This window comes from Lepisma saccharinum, chromosome 6, assembly GCF_977018435.1.
Source record: "Lepisma saccharinum chromosome 6, izLepSacc3.1, whole genome shotgun sequence".
NCBI lineage: Eukaryota > Metazoa > Arthropoda > Insecta > Zygentoma > Lepismatidae > Lepisma > Lepisma saccharinum.
The window spans coordinates 38122906-38135786 of NC_139234.1; the positions used below are offsets into that span (position 1 = coordinate 38122906).

General features: G+C 36.7%; 1 protein-coding gene across 1 annotated transcript in view; it reads left to right on the forward strand.

Moving 5' to 3' along the window:
- Window positions 1–1022: 1022 nt before the first annotated feature.
- mRpS9 (mitochondrial ribosomal protein S9) overlaps window positions 1023–12881 on the forward strand; it is a 60414-nt gene continuing 48555 nt past the window's right edge. Inside the window, exons 1-2 of the mRNA XM_083124656.1 lie at window positions 1023–1224; window positions 4815–4944. Of these exons, the coding sequence (XP_082980782.1) occupies window positions 1120–1224; window positions 4815–4944 (235 nt within the window). The 5' untranslated portion in view covers window positions 1023–1119. The remainder of the gene's footprint in view (window positions 1225–4814; window positions 4945–12881) is intronic.

A 12881-nucleotide genomic window follows, 5' to 3' on the forward strand; every position in this document is an offset into this window, starting at 1 on the left:
CAAAATGGTTAACGTAACCAGTAGGCAAACGTTGTCTGTAGTGATGCAAGTCTCTCCTCTTTGAAAGAAATAGAGTCCGTGGTGGACTAAGGGACCCATATTTTAATGTTTTAGCAAGTACAAAAAAAATGTATTAGCTACAAATTTTTACACAATTCATCAAAGTGTAGTTAATATGTAACCATCATTATTTAATTAATTCTATTTTTCTTGCATAACACAATGGTGTTGTTGGATTCTCGTTAGATTCCTTTGTGCGTATAAATCTTGCATACTGGAAACTAGAGGGAATAATTATGAAGCATGATTTATAAAGGGCTCCCTTAATCAGTTCTGCAGAGAGGCCCAAAGTTGTTGGTGCATATTAATCATCTATTAACATTATCGACCTGTAAATATCAAGTAGATACAGTCCCTATTAGCCTATTTATGTTAAACTTTATATTATTTGGCAATCTGGAAAGGTCATTATCAAAATATTGTTATTTGATGTTGCTAGAAGTTCTTTTGTTCGTTGCAGTTTCAAGATATAATCCCTTTTCTGTTACTTATCTCTTTTGGGTTAGGGGGCAAGTGCCTCTGTGTACCCTGTTATATGTGCCAATCCGACACAATATATTAAAAATTTGCCCCTCTAGGATTGACTTCGCTCCCCCCCCCCCCTACAAATAATTCCTGGCTACGGGCCTGACCAGACGAGTGCGCATGCTCCGCATAGCTCCACCTTTAACACCGTCTAGACTAAACCTGACGTCAGAACGCAAGGTTGCTCCAGTGTTGTGCGATAAGGAAGACCCATAAATCTAAGTTGACGAGGTGTCCTCATCTGGTCCGTAACAAGAAATGTTGACGACAAGAAAGTAATTTTTCGAATAATAATAATACTTAATAATAGTCATTATGTATGTGTATTTACTTATTCTATTTTAATACAAGATAAAGTACACATATTGATTTATAATTTAAATAATGTTGGTTTTCTTTTAAAAACTCTAAAGGTGGACAAATTTACGGACCAACGACGGAAAGTAATCACAGGAAGATCTACTGCCTTGCACTTTTGAGTTTTTGGTGTTATTTGAGCAAAATTTATAAGTATGGATAAGTGACGATAAACGTATGATAATGATGGCAGTTAATGTACAAGTACTTTATCTTCTTTCAAAATATGCAACAAAAGCAACAGTAAAACCACTTGGGATCACCTACCGGTTTCTTATTAAGGTTAGTGTATGCAATGCTTTTACCACAAAGACTAATTATCTTAGAATTTTGGAAATCATTGTCACACGAAATTTGAACCTTCCTTAAAGTAATGAGCACTGTTTGGACTCGAAAAAGAGTTATTTATGTTGAAATTAAAAAAAAAAACTTGAAAATTACCATTACATTATGCGATATCGCCCGAACACCTCTCACTTGTTTATTTCGTTCATTTTAGCATTGATACTTACCTATTCTGCAGTGCGGAAAATTTTTGAAGGTGAAGTTATGCCTTGTTCCATAAAATAGTGTCAACTTTTCATATTACGAGTCATTATTTGTCTTCCTTGTTCGCTTGGGTAACAAACGATATGGCGTGCACTCATAATGGGTCATCGCGCGTCGTGCTTGTGTTTTGTCGATTTGGAGTGGGTATGCAGTGTTTCAGTCTTCACCGAAAAATACCTACTTTTGTGTTCATTATGTCATCACAAACCATTTACGGATAGCCCCAAAAAAACATTCACGATAGCCCCAAAAACCATTGACGGATAGCCCCAAACACCATTCACGATATCCCCACAGACCATTCCCGGCAAGTTTAAGTTAGGTAAGCATAAAATTCTCGTTAAAAAAAAGGCACCTTTGGAAACACTGGCGAGACTGCGTGACTTTCGACGCTCGCGCCATCTGCAGGTACATAATGGAAACAATGGCATAATGTTGTCGCTTTACAGAAAATGCAAGTTCCTTACATAAAAAGTGATTATTTCTTGTTCTGTAGCATTCTATGGTGAAGTTTTCAGTTTCCGCGAAAGAAAATACCTCGAAGAACTTCGACAATGCTACAGAAACTGATTTCAGTAAGTAGTTCCTCCTGTAAATTTGAAGAAATCCATTCGGGCGATATTCCATATTTACCCTCATTACTTTAACGAAGGTTCAAATCGTGTGACAATGATTTCCAGGACAGAAAGATGGAAATAAGCAAATGAAGATAGAAACAGAGAGTAAAAAGGAAATAAGCAAACAAAATTGTACGATAATTAGTCTTTGGGTAACACTTTCATCTAGTCAAAACGTATTTTTACAGAAGAAACTACTTACGCAAATCACTTTCTGTAGCATTGTTGAAGTTCCAGAATGTATTTTCTGTCATCGTTTCATCTTTTTTTTTAGCAATAATTCATGTTTATATGTATAAAAATATCACAATTGCCGTTGCTTCCATGTACTTCATATACGAGAACTGGATGTTCCATGCGTTTGATGACATAACCCCCTGTCACTGTTTCCAACCACCCTGTGTTTTTTCAAGAAGATGACGTGACCCCAAATTTTAGCTATGCTTGCCTAACCTAACCGTGAATGGTTCGTGGGGCTATCCATGCATGGTTCTACGACCTCAAATTTTAACTATGTTTGCCTAACCTAACCTAACCTTACCGTGAATGGTTCATGGGGCTATCCGTCAATGGTTATACGACCCCAAATTTTAGGTATTAGCATAATTTCAACCCTGGAAAAAAATTGAAAAGGAACGACTTGAGATGATCGGACCCCTCTCCGATTTTCTTCATATTTGGCATACTCACTAATTGAGGCCTCCTAATCACGAATATGAAGTTAAAATTTGTCGGAAACGTCTAGAAATTGCAAAATAAGTTAAAATAAGGCTTTAGTTTTTGGAATGGAAACCGTCAATTTTTGCGAATTTTTTTGTTTCACAAGCAAATATATATATTCCTCATACTACCACAACACAAATTTTAACTATGTTTGCCTAACCTAACCACGTTCCAATGGTTCGTGGGGCTAGCATCAATGGTTCGCAATTATTTGCAATTTCTAGATCCTGATAAAACCACGACATGAATTTTAACTATGTTTGCCTAACCTAACCGAAACTAACCTAACCACATGCCAATGGTTCGTGGGGCTAGCGCCAATGGTTCGTGAGGCTAGCATCAATGGTTCGCAATTTCTAGACGTTTCCGACAAATTTTAACTTCAGATTCGTGATTAGGAGGCCTCTAATAGTGACTATGTCAAATATGAAGAAAATCTGAGAGGGGTCCGGTCATCTCAAGTCATACCATAGAGAATTGATAACACGGAAGTAGGTATTTTTTTGGTTTAGAAGGTTGGAAACGCTGCATACCCACTCCAAATCAACAAATCACAAGCACGATGCGTGATGATCCAGAATGCTCATGCCATATTGTGTGCCACGCAAGCGAAAAAAATGAACAACAATAATTACTCGTAATTTGAAAAATTGAAATTATTTTCATGAGAAATTCATAATTACACCTTATAGAATGTTTCGTAATGCAGAATAAGTAAGTGGCAATGTTAAAAAGGACAAAATAAATGAGTTATAGGTGTTTTGATTAGATGAAAGTAGTAATAGTCTTTATGCTAGGAAAAATCATAAAACAATCGGAACCGTTACCGAAAGAAAGGTTAAGAAAAAGTCAAGAATTTTGGATTTGTTATTTTGGTAGACACACTGCATGCTGAATGTTCAGTGTGTCTTATGCAGAACGAGTTTTTATCTCTTTTTCCCACACACAAACATATATTTCTTGATAATATTTCTAAGCAAGTGACCATCTGTTGACTAGATTACAAAGTAAACCCAATCTCTCACAAAGCCTGGTTAGAGTTGGTGCTCTTAGCATACTTGTACATTCTTATTGTGATGCTATTTATACATCTTAAGTAGGTTAAGATTGTTAGGTTTGATTTCCTTAGTTTTTTCACAGTTTATATTCTATGTGTGCTTACAACACTATACCTAACACTTTTCACAACATAATTCCAAATTAGTTTCTCTCAACTTTAAAGTTCTACAGATATGTCTAGTACTCTAAATGCATTTCTCATCCTCCTGGACAACTTCAATATTAGCCCCATCTAGTTGGCTGCACTTTTTGACACTCGGTGCAGTGCAGGTGTATCCAATGTCAGGGTGGTGCAAGGGCAGTGCAAGGAAATGACGTTCAACCAACTAGACGGAAAGCGGTGTTCAAGTTCAGAAGTTTCAACAAATGCTGCCTGTCTCCTGCTTTAAACGTTCATTTGATTAGTTGGCACCCACCACGTGACCATACACCAAACATACACCGGTCCGGAAGGGAGTGCAGACACCAAATACACTACTTGACTCCAAATCAACGAACTAGACAACTCTGTGTTGCACCGTGCAGCCAACTAAACACTTCGGTGCAGAGAGTCAAAAAGTGCAGCGAACTAGACGGGGCTATTCATTACACAATAGGAACCAGGACCTTTGAAACTTTTGTAACTTTTCGTTTGCTTTTTTTTTATTATTTTTTTTATTTATACGAGGTGCATCGATTGAATGAAAAGTGCCAGTGAAGTGGATGATACAAATTGATCTAAATTATCAATACAGTTCCTTCTCTTAGGAAAATACAAGACATAAGTGAAAAGAAAGCAGGAAGATTATTTATAATGTACCTACCATTATATTGGCTGTTGGCTGTAACTGTGCATTCTCAGTAATAGGTCAGAATGAAATACATTTACTTGGTTTAATCCATGAGCGACATGTGACCTTAGTAATGCTTCTTACTTATTTTCAGACTGTGAGAAACTTAAGTACTTCCAGCATAATCTGCAGTGGAAATGTTGATGAGCAAGCCGAAAAAAGTAAACCTCAGAAGAAAGTTAGCATTGCTATGCAAGCATACTTGAAAAGAGCCCAGGAGCATGGTACGTTTTGTATATATGCTTTAAAATTTTCTCAGCCCTAAGTGTGATTGATTATAACATTAAAAGTGTTAGAAATATTCACAGCAGGTTTACTTCATTGTAAAGCCTTATTCTTTTAAATACTTTTTAACTAAAAATGGTTATAATATTGCAAAAAATATTTGCAATGTCTTGTGTTGTGTTCCAGAATTCTACCAGGGTGTGTTTCTTTCAAGATCTTCAATGAGGTCAGGCAAGGTTGCCAACACATTTTCTAATCAATTTTTCTTGAGCATCTTAGTCTCTGGTCTTCAGACTTCACAGATAACCTATTGTGTTGTATTGTTTTAAAAGAACCAAAAAAGAAACAACTTTTTACTTCATCTGTATCATTAAGTGTCGTAAGTTTATAATAATTATTTTTAGGTCTTTATGGTAATGCAATGTACGTAACTTTCCACCGTTGACATAGTATTGTTAATGTTTTTATGAAGGTATTCTGTTTCTACATCATGTTAATGTAGGTTGATTGATTGAGTTGGTGTTTTAAGTCCACTTTATGCACAATAAGGCTAATCGGGACTGGACCTACAGTTTAAAATTGGGATCCGAACTACTATGTGCCTCCACTGAGTATCAAACTTGTGATCCTTTGATTACAAAGCAATGATGCTACCACTGCACCATCGAGGAAGGCTCGTAATGTAGGATGAGTTATTCACAGAGGTACAGGGTATTAAGCCTAAAAGTACATTGAATATATTGAAAAAGAAAAGTTGCTGAAAAGAAAAGCAGATGCTGAAAGTGATCTCTATTGTGTTCTACACAACTCTAGCCACCTAGTGACACCTCCTCCTCCTTAACTCTTTTGCTGCGGAATTCTCTGGCACACAATATCCCTTGGCTGCGTAATTAAATTTGAAAAAATATTTTTTTTATAAACAAATAGTTTTCACAATTACATTGCGTTATATATGAGAGAGAACTTACAAAATTCATTCTTGCACTGGAATACCATTCTGTAGTCCCTGGTGGTATGATATTTTGAAATTTTGAAAAAAAAATAGAAAGAATAATTTTAAAAAATTGCATTGCAAAATATGTTATAGAGAAATTACAAAAGTCATTCCTTGCACTGGCAAACCATTCTGTAGTCCCTGATGGTATGGTATTTCTCAAAACACGGGATGACACAGAGTGGTGGAGCGGCGTGGAAATTCGTAAGTAGTATCAAGATACTGGGTGGTGAAAACTTCAGTTTGTTCTGCTGTGTGTTCAAATACTGAGCTGGGGAAATATTTGATAAAACAAGAAAATGGTGTGCTAAATACTGTACTGTCACCAAGTAACGTAGCACTTGCCTGTGTCGAACTTCCCGCACTTAGATCAATGCTGCTTTGCACTCTGCTCCATGATGTTACGGACGGCGGTACAAATTCTTCATCAGACACTACACAATCACTGTCACCAATTGAAGTCTCATAAAAACTGTCGCTATTATCGTCACAATTTAATTTGCCTTCTGATTCAACAGTTGAGTAACATCATTATCAGACAAGTGTTGACGACTTGACGAAGCCATGTTGTTTACATTCGAACATGCATTTGAAACTGACATGTCAGAGCACTCAACGCTCGTATTCTAAACGGAGGCGTAATTAGCGACATCATACGGATATAAACAAAACTTCAAGTTCAAATAGTTCCAAATAGTATCAACAGATGTCTGAAGGCTACTAAAAGCGACGTACTGCGGAAATGCGACACCCGCAGTGAGTGGAAGTATGAACTTGCAATAATGCGACTTCCGCAGAGCAAGGCACCTGGCCTGCTGTGCATAAATGTGACGACCGCAGCGAAAGAGTTAAGCAACACAACCTAAATTGTAAAATATTTCAAATTTTGATGATGGTGTACTTTTAAGCTGAACATCCTGTACTTTGTGAAAAAATAATGTGTACATTTTGTAGGTAAAATAACTGGAAAAGAAAATATAAATTAATTTGACATATTGTGTTTATTTTTCAACATAACCTCCTTTCAACTTGACACATTTTGCCCAATGATGTTCTAATGCCATTATACTATTTTTGTAATCAAATTTGTCAAGATCTTCAAAATAATCATTCATGCATGTATCACTTCACTGTTCACACAGCTTTTTTCTCCTCTGAGCTCTTGAAAATCAGAGGGGGCTAAATATGGCAAGTGGGTCTGAATCTTCAACAATTCAATAAATTGTGCGTCAGCAATAAATTTGCATAATACAGGGAGGTTATTTCAGTCGTTCACCGCCAGCGTGTCAGCCGTTCGGCGGGCTCTTCATGCAACAGGTCCCGGCAAATTGCGTTCAGGAAGTCCGTAACAGAAACCGCTTGTTTTGTAATGTTTCCACTTTTCACAATTACAGTTACAATTACAATTGAAATAAGCACGTACCTTGTCGCAAGGATGCTGTGTGTGTGTGGAAAAGGTGTCCTCCCAAATACAAATATTTCTGGCACCTTATTTCTGACAGAAAATCTTAGATTAGACATCGTTACTTTATCGTCAGTTGTCAGAAAGGGAAGACAGCATCCCGGCGCATAAAGCAAACCGAAAGCGTAAAATGATATTTAAAAGTAATAATAATGATGATCACTAACCTCCTGTGTTATAAGAGATGTTGAAAATGACCTCCTTTAACAGCAATACAACACGTTTCGTAGGTTCAAGAGATCCTGTCTATCGTAATTCCCTGACCACTTTTCTGCAAGAATTCGTTTTCACGTAATTATCGTACATAAAAACTCTCTGTTCAAGACTATATTTGTTTAACGACATAACTAATGAATGAATAACAATTAACACACAATAAAGCACTGGCCATGAGTAGCACATTACAATAACACAGTATAAGCAACACGTGTACTGATAAACGCAAACAGAAGTGAACATGAACGTACACTGACGTCTGGTAGCCGACAGTGTTGCTAACCATTTTTCGGCAATGTCCCTACAGACGTAGTCAAAATGTCCCTACAACTGACCAAATGTCCCTACGCCAAGTAAAGCGACTAAAAAAATTATCACCTCATGAGCATGCAAAACAGAAGATAAAATATACACATTTACTTACCAAGATAAAATATACACATTTACTTACCAAATCTTTCTGCTCGGTGCTTCCACAATTAATGAAGGAGCGAATTTACATTTGCCTATCCTAACTTAACCTAACCGTACCTGGAAGCGGCCCCGACGCCTGCCCAGCGTCGAATAACATGGGTACCTGGGGGAAACCCTGGGGGGTAAAGGCGTTCAGGGCGTGATGCTGATCACATCACCCCCACTCACGACCGGATCAAGAAAGTGTGGGGCGTTACCCTCACACCCCCTATACGCCTTCATGGCGTGGTGCTATGCACAGGGGAACACTTTACCTTTTTTGTACCTGAATGGTTCGTGGGGCTATCCGTCAATGGTTTGTTGGGCTACCCGTTTTTCGAGCCCAAATTTTAACTATGTTTGCCTTGCCTAACCTAACTTAACCTAACCTTACCGAGAATGCTCAGTGGGGCTATTCCTGAATGGTTTTGCGGTAATTGTGATTACGAACCGATAAAAAATATTTTTTTCGTAGCACTTTAACATCATCGAAGACGCCATTTTAGTATCCTGTAATTTTATGATTGATGTAATGTTGCCAAATTTACCTGTAATCAAATCAGTTCTTCTACATCGTGATTGTCGCTGTCACATGTAAGCACGTTCTTTGGGCAATATACTGAAATGAATAAGTTTATTAATTAGCCCTCCTGCACACTCCACCTAACAATCTGTATAACATTAACAACTTTTTTACTGTTCTCTTCCGCTATTCTTACACAATCCATGCTCTCCAAGTATGAAATCAACAGTGTGGCAACGCTGTAGACAGCGTAACTAATTGTAATTTGTTCATATCAACAAATATGGCTACCATACTTGTATACAGAGAATCATTGCGAGAATTGAAATGCTTATTTTACAACTTCTACACGTTAATTAACATTTTTTCCCCCTCACCCCAACATGTTAACTTGAGATAAATCATCACGAATAATTATTTCGTGAGTATAAGACGTAGCATAGAAATTACAGAAGGGTCCGGTATTGTAAATTCTTGCCTTAATGAATAATAGGGGTGTGCGGGACAGAATTTTTTGGGTCGGGATGGGATCGGGACGGTAATTTTTTTAAATCCCGACATTCGGGACTGAAAAATTTGCAATTTCCCGACCAAGTCGGAAAATTTTCGGGACGGGAAATGTTCGAAATTTCCCGAAGCACTGGAAATCTCGAATTTTACAAGTCATTTTCACTTTAAGTGATTGTTTTTGCATTTCTAGAATAAAAACTTACAATTTTCGATAAGTTCCAGAAACTTACAAGGCAGAAAACGTCGAGAATTAACGACTTTTTAAAGTAAAGGATCCCACACACACCTAATGAATAACGTTGAGTCGTTTACTGTTGATTATGTTATTTGAAGTCATACATGCTGCTGCTGTGCAGAGATAGATGTTGGTTGGTGATGCTGTATTTCCTGCAGTCTTTAACAATTCTGGTCCCATTTTATTTCCCTTTTTTGTTTTTGTATCACTTAACATTGAAAATATTCTTTCCGTTTCCGCTTTAGAATGTGGCAATGTTAGCACTATTTTCGCGAGAGTGGAAATGTTTTCAAAAAGGAACTTGCCTTGAAAGTTTTTGGCAACCGATAACATGTTCCAAAATTCTGATGGAGATTTGTTAGTTAGTTCTTTTTTCTCCTCTTCGCTAAAGTATCCAGATAAACTAATTCATAAAATGTCATTTACCAAGATTGAAAAAAGTACCTACGTTTTCCCTCATTTGGCAAAATCTGTCCCTACGTTCCTACGCGGGCGAAATTTAGTGAAAAGTCCCTATGCTTTGGGACATGTCCCTACGGTTGGCATCACTGCCGACACGTGCAGTATGAATCGCCCTCTCACGGCTGACAACTCACCCAACCCCCGATAAGCTGCCGGCGCTGTCGCGACAACTGAGGATAAAGTAGCGATGTCTAATCTAAGATTTTCTGTCAGAAATAAGGTGCCAGAAATATTTGTATTTGGGAGGACACCTTTTCCACACACACACAGCATCCTTGCGACAAGGTACGTGCTTATTTCAATTGTAATTGTAACTGTAATTGTGAAAAGTGGAAACATTACAAAACAAGCGGTTTCTGTTACGGACTTCCTGTAATGCAATTTGCCGGGACCTGTTGCATGAAGAGTCCGCTGAACGGCCGTCACTCTGGCGGTGAACGACTGAAATAACCTCCCTGTAATTTCCAGTAATGGTTTTTTGCCTCCAAGTAGTCAATACTGTGGCCATGATCTTTACTGCAAATGTTATTTTGGGGTGGATTCTCCATTGTCCCTCCACTGTCTTGGCTGTTCCTTCGTCCTAGGATGAAGTAGACCCATGTAAAAGGTGGATTCATTTATATCACTTTAAATAAATAATTTATAGAATAATGTACATAAGTAATTTGTAGGTATCAGAATGTCACTTTTGGTGAAAGTACATTAATCTCGTAATCTTTCAATGATATTTATTAGGTTCTAATATAGGATAAGGAAGGGAAAATATATGTACTGTTGGGGTGAAGCTTATACGAAAGAAGAATGTAATATGTAAACTGTAATCAGGCTTAAATTTCTCATAATTTAAAATCCAATAATTTTTAAAGGCAAAAATTGCAAAAATTTTATGTACAATAATATACAAAATACTAATCATGTTGAACAGTAAATAGTGTCATTACCATTAAGCTGTAAATAAGCATGGCAGCTGATATTCTAAAAAATCGCCAGAATTCAGCTACAAAGACTAAAATACATTTTAAGTTAACAGTTATACAGTATATGTTTTATTTTCACTGCAAGATAAGTTACTGAAATTATTATAGTTTCATTAACACACTCAACAAATTTTTGCAAACTAGGTTCATGTATAAAGTATCAGAAACAGAAAAATGTGTATTTACATGTAATTTTCTATTTGCTTTAATCAAACTGTTCAAACATTTTACATGGCTGTTTACTATAAAGAATCTACATATGGAGCCAAAAAACATACAAGCAATTTTAAGCATGTTTTTTTAAAATAAATAAAAGTTATTGATTAAATTTAAAAAATCATGATTTATATCCACTGTATGATCAACAGGTATGAACTGGCACAGAAATACATTTGTGTTAAACTTGAAATTCTCTGAACATTCAGATGTGACATTCATTCCAGCACATTTCTGGTTCAATGTGATCAAAATCTGCATCCATGAAACTCATGCTTTTCCCTATGTTCAAATGTTCATGTAAGTTGTAAACATGTTCAGTTAAAATCCCCACCATATCTGATATACAGGTATATCTAATTTTCAGTCTTTGATCATTAAAAATGACTTTTATGATCTTTTATACTATGTCTGAGCTTGTCACTTTATTTAGTCACCCACTATGATGTTTATCTTGTTTGACCATGTTTTCAGCAACCCATTGGTGAACAATCTTACAAGGGTCATCCAGAAAAGGATGGAATGTTTTGGTGTAAACCACAAACAATAGATGATGTGTGCAAAAAAATTGATACAGAAACTATATACCTTACTCTACTTTTCAACATATTTCCCATACTGTCACGTGCCAGTTTCACACGACACAATGAAGGTTGCAAGGAGGAATGGTTTCTCGGAAGCGACGATAGATGGCAGCACGCCATATAAAGAAGAGCAGAGCTCATTGTACAAACTAGGAGCGGAGAAGAGGAATTATATATATTATAGTAAATTGAGAAATATATAAAAGAAGAGTTCAAATACTATAATAGAAGTAAATAGAATGATGTATATAGTAATTTAAAAGAATTAAGAATATAGCCGCATATCAAACGTTTAGGAAATTTATTAAGCGAGCAAATGAATTCAGAAATGTATCTCAATTTCTTTTTGATTCTCTGACGAGGAGAACATCGTCAGCTTTTGCATTTGTCTGTTCCCCAGTGGTGCTGTGTCAAATTAGACGCCCCGAAGCACTTTTCGGTTGCGCTTTTTATTAGTCGCACTGGGCCATTGGCAGCGCTCGTTATTAGCGATCCTGGTTATTCCCCTTTGGTCGTCAAATAGGAGGTGGCGCTATTGTCAGTTTAGTCGACCCTACTCTTTCTACAAGTATAGCTTGTATTGTTTGACAAAGAAGCGGGGGGAAAGCGAGCACATAAGATTACGCTTTAATAAAAGAAGAAGAAATTCAAAGAAAAAGAAGAAGAAGCCATTTCCATATTAAAAGAAGAAGAAGCCGTTTTCATAATAAAAGAAGAAGCTTTTTCCATATTAAAAGAAGAAGAAGCCTTTTAGATGAAGAAGAAGCCTTTTAAAAGAAGAAGAAGCCTTTTAAAAGAAGAAGAAGCCGTTTCCATAATAAAAGAAGAAGCTTTTTCCATATTAAAAGAAGAAGAAGCCTTTTAAAAGAAGAAGAAGCCATTTAAAAGAAGAAGAAGCCTTTTCGATTATACATATACATATATTTTCTCTGTATTTTGTCAAGTTCTCAGAATATAGATCCGCATTTTACTATATCCTCTTGGCTATAAAACGCTTTCTTATTTGGAATTCTCAAACAAAGAACCTATCCCCCTGAGATTAAGATATCTGTAGCCGTGGTAAATAACATTTAAGTACGTACCCACAAGGGGCGTAGCATTAGTGGCGACCAACGTTGCGGCTAGCAGAATTGTGAATAAGAAAGCGAAAAAGGAAGAAGGCCAAAATGGAGGAAGAAAATAATATCGAAGGAGAGAACAGAGGAACTATAACAGATGAAATGGAAGACAGAAAGGAAATATTAAACTGCTGTGGAGAAGAGGGAAATAAGGAAGAAACTATCCTATGCAGCTCATGCAAAGAA